The sequence below is a fragment of the Pleurodeles waltl genome, chromosome 12 (assembly GCF_031143425.1).
Source record: "Pleurodeles waltl isolate 20211129_DDA chromosome 12, aPleWal1.hap1.20221129, whole genome shotgun sequence".
Classification (NCBI taxonomy): Eukaryota; Metazoa; Chordata; class Amphibia; order Caudata; family Salamandridae; genus Pleurodeles; species Pleurodeles waltl.
In genome coordinates, this window is record NC_090451.1 from 221,669,799 (window position 1) to 221,697,363 (window position 27,565).

At 42.8% G+C, this 27,565-nt stretch overlaps 2 protein-coding genes across 2 annotated transcripts in view; one reads left to right on the forward strand and one right to left on the reverse strand.

The window, feature by feature from the left end:
• The first annotated feature begins 26 nt into the window (after positions 1 to 26).
• Positions 27 to 22,935, forward strand: NIP7 (nucleolar pre-rRNA processing protein NIP7). The gene is made up of 5 exons (XM_069216772.1): positions 27 to 190; positions 19,420 to 19,506; positions 20,119 to 20,257; positions 20,773 to 20,913; positions 22,115 to 22,935. The coding sequence occupies exons 1-5, from the start codon at positions 135 to 137 to the stop codon at positions 22,232 to 22,234; spliced, it is 543 nt and encodes a 180-aa protein (XP_069072873.1). The 5' UTR covers positions 27 to 134; the 3' UTR covers positions 22,235 to 22,935.
• Positions 22,936 to 24,598: 1,663 nt separating this feature from the next.
• Positions 24,599 to 27,565, reverse strand: part of TMED6 (transmembrane p24 trafficking protein 6) — an 82,271-nt gene continuing 79,304 nt past the window's right edge. Inside the window, exon 4 of the mRNA XM_069217036.1 lies at positions 24,599 to 25,086. Coding sequence (XP_069073137.1) covers positions 24,853 to 25,086 — 234 coding nt within the window. The 3' untranslated portion in view covers positions 24,599 to 24,852. The remainder of the gene's footprint in view (positions 25,087 to 27,565) is intronic.

Sequence of the window (27,565 nt, forward strand, 5' to 3'; positions counted from 1 at the left end):
CATTCCCAGACTGACGTGTTTTGTTTCCGGCGCCGACGCAAATACGTAGGCTTTGGGGCGGGGTTTAGTACTGGTTACACACGCGGGCATCTGCTGGAACTTTAGCACTGTTTTTTACCAATTCAGCGTTAAACATGAGACCGTTGACAGAAGAGGAGACCAAGACCATGTTCGAGAAACTGTCGAGATAGTAAGTAAAGGAAAGTGTGGTTACTATTTGGGTGTAGGTGTAGGACAGTGCACTGCGAGAAAGATAGACAGGAAAGCAGTGTACTTACGAGAGAGTTTCTGTGAGAAAAAAAATGGTATTAGATGCCAGGATACCTCGCCAGACAATATAAAACGACGCATGGCAGCAATATGATAGGCACCGCAAGTAAATCCTTCTCTTTCCGAGGATGGAACTGGTTGGGTCATTTTTAAGAGAGTGATTGATGATTGGTTGGCATTGCTTGAGCTTCACTTGTTAAGCGCATGGGTAGCTTTCATTCAATTATTTTTAGCTTCTCACGGCCATAGCGTTATCCAAATATGTCGTTGTTCTCTGGGCCTTGGGTAAAGGGCAGCAATCTTAAGCAACTCTGTCGTGGCCCAGCGCCTGGAGATAACCCACAATCCACCTTGCATGTCCCCTCTGCACTTGAATACAAATAACACAAGACTAGTATTGGTGTAGTTTGAGTTCCTAATCCTTGAGAGATCGGGACGCAAACACTCTTAATGGAGTTAGACAAAGCCCCTTTGTTAAGATAGGATTCCATGCCATTGTTTTTCAGTTTGTCTAAGCCTGAAAGGGACCCAACTTAACACAAGTCATTTTTAGTATTCCCCAAAAGAGATCATTAATACTGAGGGAACAAGAGAAGATTTTTTCAAGAAGTCTCACTGCTTCCTCATTGAAGAAGTGAACACAGAATTAAAACAGTTTCGGCTGCTCGCGTAGGGAAGCCAATCAACCCCAAACCACTTCAGGGTCTTTAGGTTTAAATTAAACTCGTGGCTCTGGCCAACTGTATATATTTTTTAAAAGGAATGCAACACCCCTGACCTACACTAGATGACATTCTTCATCGTTGATGTGCCCCTTCGCCAGCAATAATTGTTGCTCTGCGTGCTTATGATCAGTTATTTTGGATATATGAAGGGTTGTTAAAATTGTAAAGATTGAACAAGTGACATTGCTTTAGTAAGCATCTGTCCAGGTGCGGCCATCCTTTAGGGCAGAGGGGCCACTGCCCCACACCCTTTATCCCTCATGAAGAGTGTCTATCAGGCTGAACAAAGGTCAGCCTGACACACTCTTCATGTTTAGGTCAGGCAGCCAGGAGCAGACATGCACGATTTGTGCAGATTCCTGGCTGCCTGTGTTGAACTTTGCTGGACTGAGGAGGTCACAGCTCCTATGGGCGTGACCGCCTCTGCTCAGCAAAGGTGCCTCAAGGCCATCCCCTGGGTGACCAGGAAAACGTCACCCATTGACTTTGACCTGGGCGCTTCAGGTTTAAGCCCTGAAGCGCCCAGGGCGAATGTTAATCAGTGATGTATGGGATCAGCAGTCTCACTGACCCCATCCCACTCTGTGACGAGGCTGGGGCTGCTGCCTTTCCTCTTTGGCTGACCTGAGGTCAGCCAGTGAGGGAAGGCAGCAGTCCCGACCCTCCTGGGACCTCTGAGGCTGAAGGTGAGTGTGTGTGATCGATCTTTTAAAATGAATGTTTGGTGCGTGCGTGCATGTTTGAATGTTATGAGTGTTGTTAATGGATGTGCATGCATGTGTGTGTGAAAGAATGAGTGTGTGTGTGATCTTTTAAAATGAATGTTTGGTGCGTGCATGCATGTTTGAATGTTATGAGTGTTGTTAATGGATGTGCGTGCATGTGTGGAAAAAATGTGTGTGTGTGTGTGCTTCCCGCCCCCCTCCATCCTAAAGCTGCCGGCCACCACTGCATCTGCTCTTGCTCATACAAGATTAAACAAACTTGAAGATAGGATGTAAGGTGATTTAAGGTTCCTTTCTCATCTTACTTATGGCCAAGTTTAACAAGTTTCTCCTGTATCATATTGTCTTGGAAAGTCGCAAGGATTTCCCCAGAACCAAACAAGGAATGACAGAACCCTTCAATTTGCTACTTTTTCTGTCTAACCCTATTAGGAAAGATATAGATAATATGAAAGTGTAACCTGTTACTTGGTGCTCAGGTTTGCTAAGGACAGTCTCCCATAGAATTAATCAACACATAAGTAATATAAAAATTAACACCAACAAACATATATTCATGTTTGAGTTCTTTTATCATATCAGGTAATGGAGCAATTACTGTAATCTTCCCCAATACAAATGAGGCCACCAATGCATAACACTACACAGGTTTACTGCAAACCACTCTGTGAAATGGACATAACACACTACTTTCTTGTTAAGAATTGGTCACCTAAACAAACTCTTTTTATATTTAGTCAAGCTGGGAGTGGGAGCCACAGGTCTTGTATCTATGATGTATAGAAAGAAAAGAGGCAGACAGACAATTAGAACTGTGACATTTATTTAGAGTCTGGGTCGCTGGTTAGTTACTCGTGCCTTTAAATATGTGTTTTTAAAAAAAAGTATCAGCAGAATTAAAATTGTAACATATTTACAGTCGGGACTACTGAGATCTGTCCCTTCCTATTTTGCACGCTATGTAGTTTTAATAAGTATCTGTTTTGTGCTGCTCATCCTCTTAACGGCAGGAAACCTTTCAGCATCTGTAAAGCAGTCACAGCCTGCGACCTCATCTCACCCATACGTGTATACATTACCACGTTCGCCAGTGTGTGCCTTCAATGTGTTCATACAGTAATCTGTGCTGGTTGTGAATACTTAAATTGTGGTAGTGCCGTGGTCAGTAGTATGTAACCAAGTAAGTTGTGTAGCAATTTAGATACATATTTCACAAATGGTCGGTGTTGTTCTCAATGCTTGTTTTGGAGAAACTGTGGATTATTGTGTTAGCAAAGGTCAACCCATGTCATCATGTGGTCCGAATTCATCTGTGGATAGTTTGAACATACAATTCTGTTCTTAAAAAAATAATTTCAGCTTCAAATTGGTCTGTTTTTTTTCCATCCAACCTCTGCTACGATTGTGCATGGGAGGTTCATTTGCAGTGTGGTGTGCAATACAGAAGTAAGTAACCAGTTTGGCAGTGAGGTCTGCATATTCTATATTTTTTGGTCGAGCATAAGCGTTCAACCTCATGTATACTTATAGTATACTTCTTATGGCTTAAAGCGATTTCATTTGTTGGTTTCAGTGTCCTTTAGAAATCCTTGCTTGCTAGTGGTCAGTTCTGCCTTTTTCTCCCTCCTTTTTCATTTTCAGAGCAGTGTCCAACTACTGTATTATTCCACTTTGGTTTGTTGATCTGTTGCTGTGACGGACTCATTTTTGTAATTTCTTTGTTGCTGTCTTTTCATTGTGTGAGTTTTAGGCTGGTAACTGCCTACGTTTTTATTACAGCATTCCGTTCCTCACATGTCGCTGACTTGTTTGTTTTGGCTTTATTCCAATCCTGTCCTTGTTTACCTCTGGTTCCGAAAATAAGCTTATATTACAAAAGAAACACCTGGTGCCTAAATATTTAGCCCATTGCTCACAAAAAACATTTTATGCCCTTTCTGGAAGAATATAGCTAAACCTACAAGCAATGATGTGAAACTTGTAGAATCTGGAGTCTCTCTCCAGGCCTCCTCCATGCCAGGCCTCGGAAACATCCATACAGAGGGCATTGTTTATCTCCCCTGCTGGGGCCATAAATCTTCCCAGGCTGCTCTGGTATTGTTAACTTCATTAGAGCTTTGTTGAAATGTGAGGCAAAAATGCTTGTCTCAATTTGGTGTGTTTACCCTTCAGAAGTGGACTCCGGGCTCTCGCACAATTGTCAAACAGCATTTCCACTGGATGTCTTGGGTCGCATTCCTTTTAGTTCGTGGACCAACAATGTCAGAAAGTGAATACATCAATACCTAAGACTTAATTTGTGTTTTAAAATAGTTTTTCACTCTCTGAATCTTTTTCACCAGTCCAGTTTCCAAACCTCTTTACTATTTTGCCTTGGTGTTCACTGCACCATAGCAGATGTCTTCTCCTTCACTGTCCCTTTAATGTGATTAATGTCTGCAGCCCAGTTGTCCTTGGAATAGCAAGGGGCTGCAAAGTTTATTCATTGATGTGCTGATTTCTTATACAAGAAGTATGATTCCTTTTTAGGCTCCCTTCACTTTGCCTCTCTATAGAGGCCATGCATTGTTAAGATATTCCTGTTCGCTCTAAGTGCTTGCATTAGGCTTGTAATATGCCGTTTGTCTTCAGCCTGAACTCCAAAGTCATTTGAACACATTGAAAGAATGGCCAGAATCCACTCATCTAAATGTCTCTGAACTTGGAAGGATGCCTAGCTATACTCTGCTTTACATAAATATTAATTTGATTATTTAGCTCTGCACCAGACCACTTGATCTGTAGTTGCAGTTTATTTTCAGCTGGTGGTGGTAGAACATTTTTATTTAAAAAAAAAAAAAATCAGACCCACACATCTATTTGTAGTCCTCTTAAATATTTTGGGGTAAAAATAACTTGTTCTTGTCTTGGTCAATGACATAGAAATGCTGTAATTTTACTTGGAACCGTACATTTAGTTATGCTTGGATATTAAAGAGACTTATTTCGAGTTTTGCAGACAGCACAGTCTGCTGAAATATGGTGTATTCCTATCACCCGTAGTTGAAGTGCTGTTGACTATATTGCACTTGTAAAGTTGCAGACTATAAATTCGCTATGTTTTTGACGGTGTACCCTGTCCATCAAACCCTGAATAAAGCCTTAACTTTTTTGCCTGTATATCTATGTGAGAACTGCAACAGGCAAAGTCTGCACTGCTGGCATTCAAAGCTGCGACATGCCAGTCACAGAGATTTCAGCAGCATGTGGATGAAAACACTGAGCTGTGTAACACACTGAGTCATGTTATTTGTTAAATCTGCCAGTCTTCTGGAAATATGTCTTAAGATGTTGGCACATTTTCTTTTCTCTGAGTCATTCATTGTATGCACAGGTGCAAATCTGTACCTTTCTCTGTTTGCTGCTTTTAAATTGGCAGACAGTTTCAAGAAGCTTCGTTTGTGATTTTCCAGAAGATGGTTGTATGATGCTGCTATTTCAAATACATATTAGAAGCATTTTGATAAGTCCATTGGCATTTTAGTGCTGCTTTTAAATCCAAAACCATGCTCATGACCTTCTGAGAGTCGACCTTAGCAATCATGTTTGGTGTTTCTGTTAGTCCAGTTTGTAAGGGTGTGGCTTTTTAAGTCCACTTTACGTTCCAACCAATGCTAGTGTAATAGACTATTGGTAAAGAGGCCTCTTGTTGGTTCCAATAAGGATACAGTTTAGTGGCTACGTTCTCGATAGTGGAAGTAGTTTGAAAATTGTCTTCACAGTGTTGCCCATACTGAGTGGGGTGGTTAAATGAATGCACCTTTCTGTGCCTCACATACATTATCTGCTAAAAAATTGGGCATTAGTATTCAAGACGTTAGGATGATTTTAGACATGATCATTAGACTGTTTTGTAAGTTAAACATTCCCAGAAGAAGCTAGAACATCACAAGGACAGTAGGTTTAGGACTGCATCTGTTATACGACAGTCTGCATGTAGTATGATGACTGATTTTATCCCCGCCCTTGCAGAACTTAAAGGCAATAAGTGACCTGTCATAAAATTACCAATTGCCCTGGCACACTATCTGCCTCTGACCTTTCATCAGTGGTGTTTGTTGCTGCATGTCCTGGCAGCTGGACTGATTTCTGTTGCTATCCTGCTGGACTGTCCTTCATTTAAGTTAGCGGCGAGGTCCGTGTTTTCAGCGATTGGATGATGTAAGGAAGCAGCATAAAGACGTCGTTCACAGCTGCGTAGCAAAACCCCCTGGAACTGGTAATCTGCTTTGTTGGCGAAAGCAGGAGAAGTATCTTGTTGTAAGACTGGGACCAATGGGTGTGGAAAAATGAGTTGAGTGCAGAGCAACGGGATTGGGGAACTGTAAAGAACCACTTAAGATCACCATGCCACACTCATCAGTTTGTGTCACTCGACTCACTTGATAAAAAAAAAAAAGCGTTCTGATGGATTAGATTACACAAATGCTGATTAAAATTGGAATGGTCCCTTCAGTCTAATTCAAAGCAGTATGGCAACACCAGCTGCGTTGTACTGATGTTTACATAGAGCTTTCCTTTTCCTTGCAAGATCCAATTAGCTTTCTGTGTTGTCGATGTAGGTGCTGCTAATGGATCATGTATGACTTTGGCTTTTTGACATGCTCTACTTTCTTTTCACACATTTCCATCGGCGATATACTTTTAGTTTTTGTTAAAATACTTTTTTTTTTTTTTTTTTAAGTTTAATCTGAATGCTGGCTAGCTTTCTATATAGGCTTGGCCGCCATGCTGTTTTTTCTAGTTATGTTTTGGACACCTGCTTTCGTGTCCTCAAGGTATTAGAAGCCTGTTTAGTGGGGAGATCAGTTGGTTGAGCCACTTGCTTCAGCAATCTTTGTGGAGCCTGAAGATTACAGATTCAAATTCAGAAGGGCTGACTAGGCTTTCCTTCCTTCTGAAATCAATTAAACTAGGTACCATTACGTTGGAGAATACTGATTTAGATCTGTAGGTGGAGAGAGCTGTTTGTTAGCTGTGCGTACTGGAGAAATGCACATTTTATTTATACTTCTACATTTTTGCAAGATTCCAATAAGCTTCAACACCAGAAAAGTATATAGTTACTTTTCAACTTGGTACTTGCTGTTTCTGCTTGGGGCAGTCATCTCAGACGAGTCCTTTTTTCCTTGTATGACATTGCTACTTAATGATAAAGGCGATGTGATCTAGTAGCCAAGTTGCAAAAGTTAGAATCTGAGTATCTCGATCAACATTTCGGCTTTTGTGCCCACGTGTTTCTATCTAGAGTTGCGCAGTGTTACTGTACTGCATGCGTTATAGTGCTGCACCAGTCAGGTTCTCATCTAATTCCCATCATAGGCAGACTTTTTAAATCCGGTCTCAAATGTACCTAAAAAATACGCTATAACTTACTGAAACTCGTGTTCAGAGACTCCTGCAACTATAAAATATGTAACACAATCTACAGCTTCTTGGAGCTTAGTCTGCACAATATTGGAGCGCTAACAAGAAACTAAGATCATATTTGCATAGTCCACCAAGATATTGTTCTATAGCTCAGCATGTGCCACTTTTGCGGTTATTGAAAAGTAAATTGACTATGTTGTTATATAAGGCCCAACAAAGCAGTAGCACTACTTTGCTGTGGTTGTGCTATTCTGCAGCTCCCATGGTTTAAGGAGCTGTAGTGTAGGACAGCAACATGGTGACGACGGAAAGCAGATTTTTTTGCCCGCTTGAAAGCTTCTCCTCCCTGGTACCAACATAAAAAAAAGATGCCTCAAAAAACCCTCAAGAATAAAACAAAACATGCCAATCCATAAATGTGGCCGCCCTATGCTTGCAATAAATGTTAAATTAATGAAACAGTCACTCCTGTGGCTATTTTACTAGTTATGCTTTTGAACTAAAAAAAAAAAAGTTGTGCCTTGTATTTTATAATAATTGTTTGTGAAGAAGACACGGTTAAATCATGACCTAAGCAAGCACTCATATTGTAGACAGCTACAATGTTGTAATGTTATTAAAACATTTTAGAACAACAACTATAAAAAGATGAAAATTAAATCTCCATCTAACTGGCATCCGAAGTGCAAGCAAAATAATTAACTGGTTCTTAAAGTCAAAATAATAAAAAGAAGCACACTTTGAACCAACTGTCACTCAAGGGAACATAATTATTTTTAGACATTTGAACAATTTGCACAGGCTTTGGGCAGCCATTCTAATTGAAGGGAGCCAGTGGCAATGGGCAGACAGATTACCTCATGCTGTAGTGGTCAGAATCAAAATGTGAATGACAGTTTAACAGACCGATTGATGAAGCCCGCTGACAAAAAGCCACTCTGTGTTCTGGAAAGACAATAGTTTGGCGAGAAGATTTAAGCCTTCTAAAATGTTAGACATAAAAAAGTACCAGAAGACTATACCTTCTAAATGTCTTTAAGAAATAAAAAAAACATATTCGATCATAGTACGTTTTAAATCACTAGCAAAATAGTAATGTGTCAGACTGGTGTTAAAAACTAAAATGTATTGGACAGCAGTTTTTTTCCTGTGTAACAAACAATATTCTCTCTTTCCATGTTATATAAGTATGTATTTTCTATACATATTATACAGACGAACACAAATGATTCTAGGTCTGTGTGTTTTCCTATCTTTCTCTTGCTCTCTGCTTCCTTCTCCAAAATAGCTTTATGTATGAGTTTTTAAATCGCTTCGAAAGCCTAAAAACATTTTTTTAATCGATAGACTCCTCTAAAAAAAAAAAAAACCTTCCCATATATCATGTGGCTCGTATAATGCTACTTTAGGAGCTGTAGACAGTAGCAACCTTTCCAGTCACTACACACCCGTTTGCAGAAATGACAACTGAATAACCTCCCAGAAAGTATAAAATCCAGCTGGGTGTCTCATTAGAAGCAATTAAAACTGATCAGACGCAGTGGTCTGGTGACCTCAGTAAGCCACCATCCCTCTGATGGCCATCAATCATAGTAAGTTGTAATTGGCAACGTATGTCATGAAAGTTGATGAGGTAGGTTTAAGTGCAACCCATTTTTTTATTTTTTATTTTTTTTATTCAGAATTTTATGAACTGACCTATTGGTACATAGGTTTGTTAGCAAAATTCCACATTGATTGCCACTTGCGACCAGTGTTTCATACATCAAACCCTTAGTTCTTACAGTGCATAGACCAAATTAATGTATGAATGAAAAAGCGCATCCTATCTCTACATTCACAGCCACACACCAGAAAAGAGTACCCTGCGCAGTCATTACTTTTTCAATTGGGGACAGTGACAGCCCTGTGAACTCCAATTTTTCACTCCATTCTAACCTCTGGTGAGAAACACCTACCACTTTTTGCCATCCATCTTTCAGAAGAAGCCTCTGTTCTGCAGTGCTGCGGGTGACAAGTCGCGCTCTAGAAGTCGGTTATTGATTGATTGTGCCAGTGCATCCTAACTCAGGTCAGAGGAAAATCCCTTGTTGAAGCCTGTCTCCTTATAGCACTATGTCTTAAAGTACTCTGAATAACGGAGTTGTCCTCTTTGGGGCACACTGTTATTTAAGGTAAGAACCCTCGCCAATCCACATCCGTTAATATGCAGTCAGAGCTATCCTTTCAGTCACTGATTGAGTCAGTACTCTAGCCGTGAACACTTCAATTCTAGAACCTGCCAACCTCATCCCCAAACAATAACTAATACGAGTTCCACCACATAGCTAAGTGATGCACATTGAGGAGTTTTCATAATTTTGGCAGTCATACATTTTTAGGTCGAGCGCAAGCGCTTTGACCTGTTATAAGTATTGTGGGCTTTTAACCAAGCCCACCTCACGCCCATCACTTTAACTCATTCATGGGCTTGTCTTTCAAAACCCACTTGATGTTATGGGTAGCCGCTTTACCTTTGTCCGGCCTTCAGGCTGTTTTTGTCACGCCTTGCAGACTGCCATTCTTACATGAATTATTGCAAGATTGCCGATATACTTCAGCGTGGGAGAACTATTTCTTGTCTCTTCCCTTCGTGCTGCATGGCAGCCATGGCACAGCGCGAACAGGCACAGCTGTGTGAACTCGCTCAGCAGTATTAGAGCGCTGGTCATATTGTTCAGTTACCTAATCCGAGTCTTATCATGTGGCTGGCCCCTTAATACACCTGAAGTTGGTGAATGCTTTACATAAAACAGAAATCTTCAAAGAGAAAGCGGCTTTCCAGGCGCAGCAAGAGAGCCAATACTACAATATTCACTGCACTCAGTAAGCTCGTCCCATAATGCTTTACAAGCATTCTTTTGGAAAACATTTTTGTTCATAACTCAACCTGTGGTGGTCCTAGGACAATGGGACCACGACCAAAACATTCACAATGCGTTGTTTCTGTCTGCATCGTCTTTGGGTCCACAATCTAGGTTAGTGGGAACCACAAAATAATAACCTCTCCCATTCAGTGTCTGTTTAACCTTTCTAATGGCTAGAACTTTTGTATTACAGCTGAGTTCATGTTTTAAGGGCCTTTTTTGTAATATCATCGTTATAGGCTGCTAGCCCTGAATATGTGTAATGCACTATGCTCTGTAGGGGCTAAATACATGGTTTCACTGCATTGTTTTCTGCTGTTTTTTTGTGTGGTTATGTCCTCTAGGGCTTAACTATACAGTTACATGACCATGTTTCTTACAAATGCTATTTCCATTGTGGTGTCATCTAGGGGCTGTTCTAAGCATTACAGTCATATCAACATATTAAAATATTCATGTCATGGAAATTGTGCCATAATGCTTTGCAGGGCATTACTTTTACAAAACATTTGTGCTCATGACTCAAGCTGTGGTGGTCCTAGGTCAATGGGACCACCACCAAAACTTTCACAACAAAACACTCTTTATGTTTACTTCATCTTTAGGTCTCTACACTGTGTTAGTGGGGACCCCAAAATAATAACTAGTTTCACCATTCAGCATCTGCTTAACATTTCTTATGGCTGAAACGTTTGATTTACAGCTGAGTAGAATGTATGTTTTATGGACCTTGTTTGTAATATCATAGTTCTGCCAGCCTTGAAAATGTGTAATGCACTATGTTCTCTAGGGGATAAATATATATTTATACTCTGTTACTTTCTCCCATTCTTTTTTCGTGTGGTTATGCTCTCTGATGGCTGATTGCATGGTTACATTACCATCTTTCTCCCAAATGCTATTTTTATTGTCCTGTCCTCTAGAGGCTGTTCTGGCCATTGCAGTCAACATACGATATTATTTGCGGCACAAAAACCTTCTTCACAATGCTTTGCAGGGCATTATTTTTACAAAACATTTTTGCACATAACTCAGTCTGTGGTTGTCCTAGGACAATGAGACCACCTTCAAACTACTTTCTGTCTAAATCATCTCTGGGTCCCCACACTAGGTTAGTGGAGACCACCAAAATAATAACCCCTTCCACCATTCACTGTGTTTCTAGCTTTCTCATGGCTACAACTTTTGTTTTACAGCTAGGAGAAGTTTTGTTTTAACGGCCTTGTTTGTAATATCATTGCAGTAGGCCTGCTACCCCTAAAAATGCCCTCCAGGGGCTAAGTATATGGTTACACTGCATTACTTTCTCCTATATTTTTTCGTGGGGTTATCCCCTCTTGGAGCTAACAATATGGTTACATGACCATGTTTCTTACAAATTATATTTTTGTTGTGGTGCCCTCTAGGGCCTGTTTTGGGCATTGCTGTCTAATGCCAACATTTCTGATAAAGGTTTATATGATAATTGTATATGTTTTAATAATCTCTTTATTACAACTATGACCATACTTTAGGCCAACTTAACATCCTTTTATTACACCATGACTGTTTGAACACTCTTGACATGTTTTGGTGACCCTTCTAGTTTATTTCTCTTGTTACTCCTACATAGCTGTCTTGTTTATTTTTTTTTTAGCCTGCCGGCAACGCTGATTGCGGGGTGGTGAGAGTGGTTTTCTATTGGAATTAGCGTGGCAGACTTAAATTAGGATGCCAAATGGCAACATTTTCATTTTTTGCTGTAGAAAGAGGAAGAAGATAAATGGAAGTGCTTTAGTTATATGCAGGGCCACTGGAATTACATGGCTGGAAAAAACGAAATTATGAGGCAGGGTTGACCAATTTATGTGGCAAGAAAAGTCCAGTTACGAATTTACAGTGCCAATATCTCTAACTCAAGCAAATGCAAGACCTATTGCATTGCAAATGCTTGTTCAAATGTGTCCTTGATTTGAATATTAACTTTGATTGTTGTCATACATGTATATCCTTATGAACAGGTGTAAACCACTGTATAGCTATTGCAGCTGGAAATTGTAACTGGACTTGGTGCTCTAACCAGGCAATTTATAGCTGCTGTCACCACAAGGGAGAAGCTAGGCTGCCACTTCTCAACTGGACACTGATAACTCCAGAGCCATGGATGGAGCAGTGTGTGGTTGATGGAGGCTCAGTTTGCCTGAAGACAGTGCAGCGGAACGTGTGCCGTTTACTGCTTAATGTTGGCTTCACTGACCTGCAGATCTCCTTTTATGGAAGAACACTCCAGCCAGCAATGTGTCAATACATTGTTGTGAGGAGGCTGCATCAAGTGTAAGCATTCTGCTGCCCATACTGCCCTCTCACCCATCTGCCCACCCGTTCATCAACCCAGCTATGCACACACTCAGCCTTCCCCCCCCCCCACCCCCCCCCCCCCCAGACAATTCTACACATGACCTTGCTACCCAGAACCAGGCACAATAATCCAAAGGTGCTCTCCGGACACTGATACAGTTTGCTTGGGGTTACTTCCTGATAAAGACAGCATTCCAAAGCAGCATCAGGAAAGGAACACAACTTGGCATTCATGGTCTCCATAATTAGTAGCAGATCTTGTGATATTGGTCTCACGTTTCCAATAAACGACAATCAAAATGTTCAAGAATAAAACGCTGTACCTGTGCGCATACACTACAGCTGCCTAGTTATATACGCTTATTCTGTGTGTTTCTGAGCTTACAGTACTTCTCCCAATGCTGTACCTCTGCGCTGTGCAAAATGAAGATCTTTTCACTGAAAAGTCAAAGCAATTCTGGTTTGGTTTTGTTGATCAATGTTTGTTTGGTGTAATCATGCTGTTTCTTACGTGCTGAAATCATAAATTCGAAGACAGTTGCTGGTTACAGTGCTTCATTCTTTTCATACTAATTGGGCAGCCATGCATTCGAATAAGATTATTGTACCATCTGAAAACCCTTGTAAAATGATGGCCTTAGTCCACTCTGAGGTTTATGTTGGGTAGGAAAAGTTATTGTGGTAAGAGATCAGGAAGTCTGTTGGTACCATCACATTTGGAATTTCGTGCTTACAGTTGTTACAACAATAAAAAAAAAATCTAAAGAAAATTCAGACATGATCAAGAACATTTAATAAAGAAACTAAAAGTTGCTAAAAATTTCAGACGTTAAACATCAAGGCTAAAAAGTGCATGTTTTTATTTAAGTGGGTGTAATCAAGAAAGGATGGTATATTTATGTATTTTGGGTAAGTTACAAAACAGACCTAGCTGCAAAGCATCACTCTACATACAAACCTGTGGCAAAGGGGAGCGAATGGAGGTATGCTGGGGATGATTTCTTAATTGATTATACAAAATCATTGGTAAAGCTTATTGGTTTCACCTATGATTTATTGGCTTTGCCAATGTCTTTTACCCATGTTGTATAGCAGTGTGGCGTGGCTAAATGTTAGTGGCATAGGTTACAGTAGAGTGGCAGAGCAGAGTCGTGGGAGAAGATTTGCATGGATTTGTGGTGTAGTAGTGTACACACCTCAAAAATCAGTAAAATGTTACCAGACCTCTAGGTCTAGTGGCTTAAATGATCTCAACTTAACTGTAAGGTGCTTGACCCATCCTAGGAAAATATTTTATTTCACCGGGCCACCTTTTTCTTCATTATCACATATGACCGTACTTTCAAATATATGAGTTCAGCATTTCTGCTGTACAAAAACTTTTGTTTGATTCAATAGACTAAACTTTTGGTCCATTTGTAATAAAAATCTAACCCATGTATAGGGAACACATGATCCCTGACTTGTATCGTAGTGACATTGTAATCCGGATGGGAGGAGGAGGAATGTTTCTCAGGTCATATTTTAAAATGCTCAATTTTAATATATTTCTAAAGCATGATGTGGTAGCACACTGTATTTTACAGACTGACATTTTCCATTGAAATGGGCACAATCTTTCCTACTGACATGCAGCTCTGCTGATAAAACTATAGAGCTTATAAGCAACAGTGTGTGGAAATCAGGTTTCAGCAAATATTTATAATTTGCTAATCACAAAGAATTCTGATTTGTTTTGATCCTATTAAATCTTTGTTCCCATCTCACTTCAGAATTACAAAAATTTGCTTTATAAACTACAGAAAATATATACACACTGAAATACCTGTACAGGGCATTTATGTTATTTAATTGTTGTATACCCAGCACGATCGTCAGACAGTTCATGTTACAAAAACCTATAATTTTGTAGCCAGTAAAAAACTAAACACCAATCTCCAGGATAAAATAAGCAGAACTTTTTAAGAAGACATATGCTGACATTTGACCTCTGTCTTTGAACACACAGGAAATGTGACAATAACAACAAGATTTAAAGGCATGTTTTCTGGTCATTCACTTTCTGACAGGACAGAACATCTGTTCTGTGGCAGTTCCAGCTCTACCTCCATATTGGACCTGTAGGCCCCAAAAAATAGCTCACCCTAATTAAATCTGTCTCGCCATAGCAAAGGGGAGAGTAGATTTTTCGAGGCCTGGTACAGCAGAGTTGTGAAAAGTGGGATGGAGCAGCATTAAGTATAGTGGCTCAGAGTAAAGTGATGTAGGGTGGAGTGGTGTAGAGAGGTGTGAAGTGGCGCAGAACAAGTTACTTACCTTTGATAATGATTATCTGGTAGAGACATGTTCTAGTTGCAGATTCCTTACTTTAGAATTTCCCTTGGGCATCAGACTGGAGCCACAGATTTTTCTTTGTGCAGTACCCTTGCGCACCGTTAGGTGGCGTCGATCGACTTCATGTCCATTGTTGGCATCGTGGTTGCCATGATGATGCTGCAGTCGTACATAGGCGCCACCGTGATCTAACCAAGGCTCTCCCCACTGCTGAAAGAGGCCTTGCGCCACCTATGGATGGAGATTCCATTCGTGATCGACTATGCATCGATAGCTGAGTTCATCTGCTCTTGTGTTCAGAGAGCCCACTAGATGTTGAACTGTCCAGATTATGCCCTGATGTTCCAGCCAAGTCCAGAGGCACAGAGCCTGTTGACATAGTCCACGACCCCACTCCGCCCTGCTTGTTGAAGTACCACACGGCAGTAGTGATGTCCGTGAACACTTGCACCACTTTCCCTTTTAGAGAGGAAAGGAATGCTTTTCAATGCAAGCCTGATCACCCGGAGCTCCAAAAGATTGATGTGCAGTCCGGACTCCACCGGAGACCAGAGATCTCAGATCTCCGCCTCTCCCATGTGGCTGCCCAATCCCAGGAGTGACACATCTGTCACTACTGTAAGATCTGGATGGGGAAGGAAGAGGGATCTGCTGTTGACCCAGTCGTGATTCGGAAGCCACCACTGCAGGTCTTTCGCAGTTCCCTCTGAGATCTGGACCATGTTGATGAGATTCCCCTGATGCTGCGCCCACTAGAACTTCAGGTCCCACTGCAGAGCCTGCATATGCCACCTGGCATGTATCACCAGAAGGCCCTCAACAGCCTCAGAGTCATTCTCACCGAAATTCAGGATAGAGGCTGAAACATTGGAATCATAGCCTGAATATCCTGGACTTTTTCTTTTCTTTTCCAGAAGGACAGGCCCAAAAGTGCACTGTGTCCAGAACAGCTCAGATAAATGGAAACGTCTGACAAGGAGTCAAGTGTGACTTCGGCAAGTTTGTATTATACCCCAGCGAGTGCAGAAGGTTTGCCATAGTCTGAAGGTGGGAGGTGACTTTCTGGGGCGTGTTCATCTTCAACAGCCAGTCGTCGAGGTAGGGGAAGACTGAAAGTTCTAACCTGCGCAGGTGAGTTGCAACCACTGCCATCACTTTTGTGAACAACCGAGGGGCGCTGGTAAGGCTGAAGGGGAGCACGGTAAATTGAAAGTGCTCGTGACCTACCACGAATCGCAAGTAGCACCTGTGGGCAGGCAAGACGGGTATATGGAAATAAGCGTCCTGGAAGTCCAACACTGCCATCCCGTCTCCTGGGTCCAAGGCAGACAAGGCCTGAGCCAGAGTGAGCATTTTGAAATTCTCCTTCTTGCAGAAGAGTTTGAGGGCCTGAAGGTCTAAGATAGGACCTAGCCCCTTGTCCTTTTTGGGCACCAGAAAGTAGCAGGAATAACAACCACAGCCTACTTATGGCGCAGGGACCCTCTTTATGGCTGCCTTGGCCAAGAGAGCTGCAACTTCCTTACGGAGAAGTGCCAGATGATCCTCCGGTAAGTGGCTGTAGCATGGAGGCATGGCCGTAGGGGCAGTCTAGAAAGGGGGGGGGGAGTAGCCCCTTCAGACTAGTTGCAAAACCCACCTGTCCGTCGTGATGGATTACCAGTGGGACAGGTGATGTCAGATTCTGCCCCGAACAGATCTGAGATGGTGGAACGGACTAGGAGGGTTTGGTAGCTATGGCAGGGGTGACTGGACAGACCTGGTACCCTGTCCCATGAGCCCATGGTATTCTGCACCCCCGGCCGTCCAGTGACCAAGTAGCATTCGCGGTTTGGTGGCTGGCAGGGAAAGGATATGATGGGGAGCCCCTTCCATGACCACGAAAGGGGTGAAAAGCAGACTGTGTTGGGGGAGGGGGAGGGGTAAGTCCAAGGGACGGAGCCATAGTTCGGGACTCCTTTAACCTCTTGAGTGCAGAGTCGGCTTTTGTCTCTGATGAGATGGGTGCCATCGAAAGCATGTCCATGAGAGACTGTTGGCCATCCCCTGAAAAAAAAACAGATGTCCGCAACCAGCCGTGGTGCCTCAAGGCCACTGTCGATTCAACCGATCTGCCCATTGAGTCAGTCGTGTCAAGGCCACAACGTATGGAAACTTAGCCGCATCCCTCCCATCAGCAGCTGTTTGGAAGATGATAGCCTAGGCCTCCTCCTGGGTCGTGGGGCAATACGTGCTTGACCGTATCCCACAATGAATGGATGTAGTGGCCCAAAAGGCATGCAGTCTTCAGGGACTGCAATGCCAGACTGGAGGAAGAAAACATTTCCACTCTTTTTGATTCCCTATCACTGGGAGGTGATGTGAATGCACTAGAGGAAGAAGAAGCCTAGATGACAAGGCTCTCAGACATGGGGGGGTTGGGACAGGAATTTAGGGTAATTCTGGGTGTGCCAATGGTGGCGTGCAGGTGTCCTATTCGCAGGAGCCCCTGTGCAGGATCTGGACCAAATACCCAGAAGGACATTTGTGAGGGCTTCATTAAATGGAAGAAGAGGCTCCGAAGTGGAAGCCCCAGGCTGAAGTACCTCTATCAGGAGGTTGGTCTTGACTGCCACAGAGGGAAGCTTAAGGCCAAGGACCTCAGCCACCCTCCTGACCCCCATGGAGTAAGACGCTCCCTCCGCCGTAGCCACAGCAGGCGGAGAAGCAGTGCCAGTGTCTCGAAGTATCCAGATCACTAGCCTCGCCCAATTCTTGTGCCCAGTCCAAGTCTGGGTTGTCAAGCTGGTATTCTAACAGGTACAGTGTCCTCTCCAATCTTACCTCATATTTGTACCCACACGAATAGAAATCAGAAGCCAACCTGGGTGAGTAGGCCCTGTCAAAGTCAGAAGCGGTGTCAATCAACACCGTTCCAGGTCGTCAGGGATGAGGGTTTGGTCAATTGTGGGCCCAACTGACGTCAAGAGTGTCAATGTCTTAGTTGGTGCCGATGAAGGTCACGTTGGCACGACCAGCATTGGCGTGGATCCGGAGGGTCCCTCGGAGACTGGGACTGGAGCCGCTGGCGTGGAACCTAAAGGGCTCACAACCGATGCCCTAAAGGCACCGAAGGGGGTTCGGTCTGCCCAAAGATGAGGCCCATTGCCTCATAAAAGACCTGAGCTGGGCAGAGGTGGCTCCGGCTTGCGGAAACTCGGAGAGGCGCAGAGCGGACCTAGAAGAAAGCTCTGTGGATGGAGGCCTCGAGCGTCAACACTCTTCCCGTATCACATCAGCCGAGGACGGGGTGAAGTTGAAGGACGTTCGCTTTCTTCTTCTTATTTTTCTTGTGACCTGAAGATTTGGAATGGGACGAGGGGAAGGAGTGGTGATGACTCCATGAGTGGTCTTTACCTTCCTCTTGAGCAAGACTGGGAGTGCAACTGAGTCGAGCCCCGGGTCGCCATAAGCTTTCGGGACCGCGCCCTCAGAACCTTAGGGTTCATGGCCTGACACTCGGAGTACGACTTTGGGTCGTGGTTGCACTCCAGACACCACAAACACACCAGGTACGGGTCTGTCACCAACATTATGTGGTGGCAGGCATCACAAGATTTGAAGCCAGCCTTTCGAGACATTCCTTGACGCACCAAAGTCAAAAAGACCACAAAAAGGTTGAATGCGGTCAAAAAATGACCAGGGAAGCTCTCTGGATCTGCGCAGGGGGAAAAAAAGAACTGACACCAGCATGCCTGGGTGGTGCCTATGTACGACCGCAAGTCATCCTGATGCCAACGACTGATGTGGAGTTGACCAACGCAACTTAACAGCGTGCAAGGAATCTGATATTAGAAGTCTCTATCAGATAAGTAGATTGGTATACAGTGGAGTGTCGTGGAGTGGTGTAGAATAGTATAGTTGGGGATGTAAGTAACTAAAGCATCTATAGAGACAGCAGATGGGGTGAAAGCAACATAAACAGGAAACTGTATGCCTGTGTTGAAAGTAGAAAAATCACATTGCATTTCCAGGAATAATATCGAAACACATAAAAGAAATAAGTGTTGCAGAAAGAAGAGGAAGAACAGATGTACTTAGTTCACGCTCCATGGAGGAGCTAACACAAGAAATTAAGGGAAGCCTACGGGTACTAAACAATTGAAAGCCTGCAAACAAGTCGCAATGAACATAATTAATGGCATGATGTGGGCTGATTGTGAGTCCACTGAATAGTAAACAATACCTCTCGCAGAGCATGCTCTGTGTAAGCGAGACTTAAAAATATGGAAATAACTTGGAGAGGGGGTGCTGGAGAGGGTGGGGCTTTCAGTTCCTTGTGAACAGCCCTCCTTGTCCCATAACACATAGTGAATTTGTAACATCTACTCCCTTCCCCAGGCATAGCTATCGGAGGTGCCAAAAGTGTCCTGTAGTATTTTGTATAAAGCTGAAGATATATGGTTCGTAAATACATATGGAGCAGAGACTATCTTTATCACTGTGTGTGCCTGATAGAATTGCCTTCTATGTGTGGATCGAAGAAGGTCATCACTTTCAAGGCCTCAAACCCAAGTAGTTAATGCATGGAGTCCATTAGTATAGCGATGTACAATACATGGGTGTGGAGTAAAATTGTCCATGGAGTGATTCTGCGACTCTTGCGAAGACCAGTATGGTTTTAAATAGTATGTCCTACTAACGAAGGGCTACTTTATTTTTTATTTTTTGCAGCATTGGAGAGAATATCAAGTTACTATTGGACAGACCAGATGGGGTGTACTGTTTTCGTTTACATAATGACCGTGTCTACTATGTCAGGTGAGTTGTTAGCTATCAGTGTTGGGACCTTTTCACTAATGCTCTTCTAAAGGTTGCTAAGGTGACAACTCTTTTACTAGGCTTTTTAATTTTCAGATGTAAAAGTTATGTGTAATTCCCACTTTTTTTGTTGAAGGGTACTGTGTGAAAATATGTTCCCTTTGCATCACTAACTTTACAATTTGTAAAGGCATGCAGACTTCTAGATTAAAGAATTATTAGAAGTATGTATTATTGCAAAGTAGGTCTATTAGATAACAATAAAACCAGCCATTAAGTGTACCTTTCTCGATAAGTATTGTTTGTGCCACAGCCGGCCCTCGTTTGAGAGACTCTTGGAGCATAGAGGGCATATACTACCTTTTCACTCTGTCTTCAGTTTGCATCTCTTTCACGGGAATTTATCTGTAGTTTTTTTTTATTTTTATAATTGTGACCACTTATTTCAGGCTTCTAGTGTGGCTTTGTGTTTTCCTGGTTCACTGCAGTTGCCTCTCCAGTGTAATGACCCTTGCTTTTGGCATCGTTGATGATGTAGGTTATACGTTTCATTGCCAGCATTTGTTATCTTGCTGTTGAAAGAATAAGAGTGTTTATTTACATTTTTTTCAGTGAAAAAATCCTAAAGTTGGCTACAAACATTGCTAGAGACAAATTAGTGTCATTGGGGACCTGCTTTGGGAAGTTCACCAAGACGCAGAAATTTCGTCTTCATATCACAGCGCTGGATTATCTTGCTCCTTATGCCAAGGTAGGGTGATCTATGAGCAGCACAACACGCTGTTTTTTTCATAAAATACTGTCTTAAAACTCGTACAAAATCCCAACAGTTTTAGGCACACTGGAGCATTAAATACAGCTGTTTGTGACTTAATAGTGCTTGGCTGGCTTTTTAAATTAGGAAAACATACATGGTTGCTACTTAGACTTATCTGTGCATGACTATATTATGGCGAGGGGAACATTTTATTTTCTCTAATATTCCCCTACTGCTTACCCACATTTCAGTGTATTCTTAAGATGTCTGCTCCTACTTTCTGCAGTTACTGGGTCCATTAAATATTTAATCTGTCACCAGAATCACCCTCTACATGTTACTTCTTGTCTCTGTGCTGCCATTGTGTACTTTTGTGCTATTTCCAAGTCTGTCGAAATATTCTTTGTGAAATATCCACCTTCTGCATATTATGACTGTCATCAATGTTTTGTTTATGCTAATAATGCTCTAAATTCATCACCATTGCTGATTTTTGTTTTTGTATTTAGTACAAGGTGTGGGTGAAACCAGGAGCAGAGCAGTCATTCCTCTATGGAAACCATGTGCTTAAGTCTGGATTGGGTCGAATTACTGAGAACACCTCTCAATACCAGGGTGTGGTGGTTTATTCAATGGCAGACATTCCACTGGTAGGTACTAGCCATGTGTTGTGGAGTGCATGGGTGATGCAGAGGTCCACTGTGGACAGTTACTCGGTTTGTTGAGTCCAGAATGGCTACTGCGTCAATCTTCATTCATGTTGAAGTTAATCATGGCTGTGGTTTCCTTCATCTGCATCTAAGCTTGAATCCAGGAGCGTGACTCGTATGTACCAACTTGAGTGTCGGGGCCATCTGCTTTCCTATCTGATGGTGTGTAATGCATTGTTGCTCCTGCTTCCCTATCTTTAAAGGAGGTCAACTCCACTTAATAGCTTGTCCATGTAGTAGGGTGATGGGTCAACATGCTGATTTTGCCAACAGCACAGTGGCATTGCAATGCTATTTTTGGAAGCCTGGAAGTCTGACCCCTTAACCTTTTGGTATTCTAACATGCCTTGCTCTCTAGATTTGTGTTTGGCTGGTGGATGTGGCATATTTGTCCTAGTCCATTTAGGCCTCCCTTTAGATGCCTAGTCGTTCAGGCATCTCACTGCCTATCAGTGGGGGGGGGTGTCTTGTGAACCAACCTCACCACTGTCCCCATGTGAAGTTACGCTAGTCCTTGCATATCTAAATTCCTGTCCTGTTTGTGCAGTCTGGTGGGCTCTGTGAACCGGCCTTCCTTTCTCTGTGACACTCTGCTCTCTTTATCCAAGTAGCAGTCTGGTTGGCTTACCATATCTTGTCGTCCCCAGTGCTCCATGTACATCTGTAGTAGCCATGTGGCAGTCTGGTGGTTGTATGTCGGAATATCATGCACCAAACTGTTGTGCTACCAAAACGTTGTAGCCTGAATGTCAAAATATTATGAAGGTAAGTTTATGTAGGCAACTGTAGGTTTGCTATTCTTAGCTCCATATCTACCTACCTCTAATATAAATATCTTCAAAATACCAAGATGTGGGATTAACAATTTTGTGTGTGTGTGTGTGTGTGTGTGTGTGTGTGTGTGTGTGTGTGTGTGTGTACATGAAGACCATCTTGTTAACTTTTTTAATTAAATAGTTATGAATGTTGACCTTGTCCGATGTGTAGAGGGTTCTGGAATCTGTGGAAATATGGAAGGGCATAGAAAACAAGTTAATTGCTAATAAAAATGCTAAGTCAATACTCGAAAATATTTTTGTTTATGATGGTCAGAAATCAGAACTTTGCCATTGTTTTGAATATCTTGTTTTAAACTACCTAGGGATTCGGCGTAGCTGCAAAATCAACCCTGGAGTGCAGGAAGGTGGACCCGATGGCGATTGTAGTATTTCACCAGGCTGACATTGGCGAGTACGTGCGCCATGAGGAGAGCCTAACGTAGTGGAAGACTGAGGTCGTCGATGCATGCTACCAAGCCAGAAAGGATGGACAGTCAGGACTCTGGGTGCAGAGACTGCGTGGATTGTGAACACCATATCACGTGGAACAAAGCAGTGTGTGCTTCAACACATCGAGTTTTTGAAACATCTTTGTAACTATGTTGGAGAAAATTGGGATTTTACTTTCCAATCAGAATTCTACATATAGTACATTTTTGATGCACCCTACATTGACTGAGCTATTTAAACAAGTCTTCTAAGTACTTTGTTTAGGTTGGTGATGTGTTTTACGTCTACTGTACAGCTACTCAATCGTTTGTTAAAAGGCACCACTTAAGATACCATCTCCGTTACAAGACAGTCTTCGCCACAACAGCCCTCATACATGTACCTCCAATCTGATGTTTTTTTTTTGCTTCAGACATCGGTTTATCTCATTATAGTCCATTCATTCGCTGTGGCAAGGAATATTCTACTTTTTTGGGGGTATAACCACAACTCTGATGTGTGGCAAGGGGCACATATCTTTTAAGGCACACACAACTACTTAGCAATTCTGGACCTCAAAAATATGGACAATTTTCAGCTGGGTAGTGATCTGCTGGGAGTTTGTAATCTGTGTCTCAGTTAGACACCCGTACTTAGAAGTGAAAACAACTGCACAGCCTACTTTTATATTCAATAAAGGTTTTCTTTTCTTGTACTGTTTTGTGTTCTGGTCGTTTATATTTCTTGTTCCCAGATTTTGGATATATGTGTGTGTGTGTGTGTGTGTTCTCTCACATTTTTCCTGTGAAGCACTTTGTTGTGTTTTTGTAAGAATCCAGTCTGGTTGCACTGTTTCTTTACAAATGTAAACAGTAAAACAGGATTCCCGTTTAAAATTAATGTTTATTTTTCTGATTGAACAGTTTGTAACTATGGCTATAGGTGACTTCAGTGATGGCTTCGTATTTTTTTATTTTTTTAAGATGAAAAGCTGTTTTTTTTGTCATGGTGTTAAGCAGGTGTAGGGCTAGATGTAGCAGGTCAGCTGGGCAGTTGCTGGGAAGCCTCTGGGGCTTGCGGTTTCCCTATATTCAAGTTGTCGTTTAACAAGGGCTGTTTTACCAGTTCCGAATGTTAGCAAATATCTTAGGTTCTCGTTATTTGTATCTCACTTATTTTGCCATTGCTGTGGCACTTTAAATTTCTTGCGTGGTTCCGGACTTACACTTGCAAACTGGAGTCTGATTCATCTTCTGATGATTCATTTATTTTACTTTGTTCTGGTAGTTTCTCAGATGACTGCGCCTTAGTTGTATACTTACGTCTTGGTTTTAACAGCACAAACGTTAAACAGCTCTATTATTAATAGATAAAGAATGGGTTTTGGGACGTACTCTTTTAACCGCTGGCTTTTTTCAACCAGCCTCATTCAGCCAGTGGCTTGAGTCTTTGCCAGTACATCTTGGCCCAGCCTAGTGCAGTATTCACCTCTAACCTTTGTCTCTGAATCTGTAGATGTTTGCTTCCGCAGATAAATGATGGATTGCTTTGACAGTTCAAGATCTTCTAGACTGACTGCTACTGCCCCAAACATGATCGTGTGTGGAGTTTTTTGGCAGTGAGTGCTGTGATGGCAGATTATATGGTGTATTTTGGACCTTTTCAATGTAAGTTAGGAATTGTCTTGTGTGTTGGCATCTGGCTTGGCATGGTGGAAAGTTTTGGTATGAACACAGTGCCCATCAACTTTATCACATATCTGTGCGGTATTGGTTTTTGCAGGTTGATGATGTTCTGCTGGAGGTTTGGCTGTTTACTGCCGCCTGTGCTGTAGTTTTCATTAGTTTGGTGGGTCTTGCCGTTGCATATAAACACCTGTATATTGCTGACATTGCCAGGGGGCAGCGGAGCGCCGTGTGCTTTTTCCATAAGTGGGCAGTCACGGGAGGGCGGTAATGCTGATGGGGACATGCGCATTGTGGTTATATGATTAAGTTGCAGCCGAGGGACTGGATTTTGGACACAGTATAAATGCTTCAGCCATAGGAACTGTGACACAGTACACATGTTTGAAGCGGGAAGGGAACCACTGGACACAAGTCCCACATCATTTGTGAAGTGTCATTCTAGCAGGCCAGAGGAGCCACGGGGGATTCGGGAAGGTGATTCTGTTCGTTGTGAAAAACGTATCTGAAAGTATTTGTGGAAGGAAATGTGTTCATAGAGTGCTTGGCCCATCTAACTACAAGGAAGTCCTTTCTAAGAGACCTTTTTCCCCCCAGGCTGATCAATCTTAGATTAAGGTTGCTTGCAAGTCAGATATTTGTACATCGCCAGTCATGCACAGCACCACAAAACAAGAACACGTTGGTCGTGAGCACTATATAAAATACTTTATTGCAGTCCTGAATTTCTGTTCTACACCAGTGTAAGTGTTCAATGTGTCTTTCCAGAAAAAAAAATGTCCTAACAAGAAAAATTCAGTTTTAATTTCATTAAAACAAATGCATGTATCTAAGGCAGAACATAAGCTTTGAAATATTTTTCAACAAAGGAAATCAGAAGTAGTATTGAATACTGTCGGGCTGTGCGACATTCCTCTGAGGAATCTGGGATCGGGGCCACAGTGATCTCAACAGCGAGGCTTCTGAGTGTCGGTAGTGGTTCGGACATTAAAGAGGCGCTTTAGGAAGTAGAGCTGCAGAAACCCCGAGAGGACAATGACCACACTCTGCACTGCTGACCACCAGTTCACGTAGCTGTAGTTTAACAGGAGGGTGAAGTAATCTGCTCCTTTCCGCATCCGGGCGAAGTTGTAGAAGCGCCACATGTGAAAGACGTGGGTCTGGAGCTGCCGGGTGCTCTCCTAGAGTGGTAGGGATGAGAAGAGGGGTAGTAGTAAGCCACGTGCCTGGTCTCTCAGGGGTAAGGTCATGCTTACAAATCAGGCATCCTTCACTCCCTAACCTGGAACGAGCAGATGTTACACTAGGCAATTACTGGACAATCTGAATCACATATATATATTTTTTTAATCTGTTATATTAATTTCAGTATGTATTAACGGTCACAATGATACATTTGAGTGAGTCAAAGTGCATTCCAACAATCTAGTGTCTAACGCAGGTATTAAATCAAACATTTCCCATTTAGATCTGGGCTATATTAGCATACGACTACATCTTTTTCTTGCAACAATATCATACCTTGGCAATTCTATTGCAATGCTTATATTACACAATCTCCATTTTTGCCTCTCAATAACCAAAAGTACAATGCAAGTCTAATTTGGAAGGGAATTGAGATTAGGATAAGAGGTCTGCAGTCCCCACATGTGTACCTCCAACACTGTCTAACCCCGGATAAGGCCAAGAAATTGCTATTGTGTGCAATGTTTCCATGGGCGTGGTGCTAAATAATATTCCAAAAACTACTACATTTCGTCAACAACAGTGCTCCACTAGTAGCGAGTATTTAATTAGGAAGATAGTCAACATTGGGACCCTATAGCAAGCAGAGGAAAGCCAACACCTGAGTTGATCCTCCGTATGTTCTTAAAAGGAATCACGGAGGACGGTCATCATTCTTGGCCTCCATATTGGCCACCAGCGTTTCCCATGTGTCATATCCTGTGAGTGCCTGTCTCTCAGGGTTCGCAGGACACATATCTCCAAACGCGCCCATTTTAATGTCATAGCACGCCAGCTAGCCAGTTCCGGTGATCGAGAGGACTTCCACCCCATGGCTATCATTCGCTTGTACATAATAAATGCCAGGTCTGCAAATTTATGGATGTAGATATTTTTCTTAGCTCTGGGGCGTAAATACAAGAGACAAGACTCCGGTGTTGGCGTGAAAGTGTGTCCAGTAATAACCGTGACATCCGCTACAATGTTCAGCCAGGCCCTCTGTATTGGATCACACTCCCACACCATATGGAAAAAACTAGCTGCAAGAAGCCCACAGCGGGGACATACTGCAGTCGCTGTTGGGTACAATCGTTGTATACGGCATGGGGACAGATACGTCTGGACATAATGAAACTGTGTATATCTAAATCTGGGATTGATTACGGGACACTCTGCACCTGTTGAAGGGCCTCAATCCACTTCATGACTGATAGGGGGGCCGGAAGAATCGAGTACCATCTGTGGAGGGGTACCTTATGTTGCGTAATGTGCACTTCAGTCAGTGCCCTATATAAATTAGTGATAACCACCTTTGGCCCGTTGTCCACTAGCATAGCGTGCAGGGCCGAGGAGGTCGGAGGTTCAAGATCCCCATAATCCCAGGTCGTCTTAATCAAGTAACAAAGAGCATGATATGAAAGAAAGTGTCCCAGTGAGGCAAGGTCCGTAATTGCCTCAAAAGACATTAGATTGTTTTGAAAATGGCAATCTCCCAACGTTTCCATCCCAGCATTCGTCCATGGGGCCATGGAATGAGTACGGAATAACGTCGCGCCACCTGGTATTTGACACAGCGTAATAAGAGGTGAGTATGGGGGGTTAGACCTCCCACCCCGTATGTATCTACACCAGCTATTGTGTGCTGCTGTCAACAGCGGGTTGTCGTCACAGTGTCTTTGTGGATTTTCAGATAGCCATGTGTAGAGGGGAGTTATCATCTATCCGCGCATGTACCCACTTGGCCTTGAAGGAGTCGGGCTCCCTCAACCAGCGCAGTGGCCACTGCAGCTGGGCAGCCGCATACTAATATTCAAAGTTCGGGGCACCCAGGCCCAATCCCCCCCCCCCCCCCCCCCCCCCCCCCCCCCCCCTTCGCACCAGTCGTTGCTAAGTGGTGAGCGCGACAGGTATCTATCCTGCCCCCAAATTAGTGTTAGCAGCATACTGTCCAATTCGCGGAAGAAGAGCTTAGGGATCGCAATGGGCAAGGCCGCAAAATAATATAAAAGCCTTGGTAGGATCAACATGTGTTCTATGGTCACCCTGCCCAGTGGAGACAGCGGCAGCGAGCACCAAAATGAGAGCGAGACCCTCATGGAGCGAAGCATGCAGACCAAGTTACCATCCCGTAAGTCGTCCACTCCATGATATATCTGTATGCCCAGGTATCTAAAAGTGTTGAAGCACCATGTAGGAGGCTGGACTGGCTTGTAGTGAGTACCAAGGGGTACTTGCACCTTGCACCAGGCCCAGTTATCCCTTATTAGTGTATAGGGTGTCTAGCAGCTTAGGCTGATAGATAATGGTAGCTTAGCAGAGCAGCTTAGGCTGAACTAGGAGACGAGTGAAGCTCCTACAGTACCACAAGTGTCACTTGCACAATATCATAAGAAAACACAATACACCGTTATACTAAAAATAAAGGTACTTTATTTT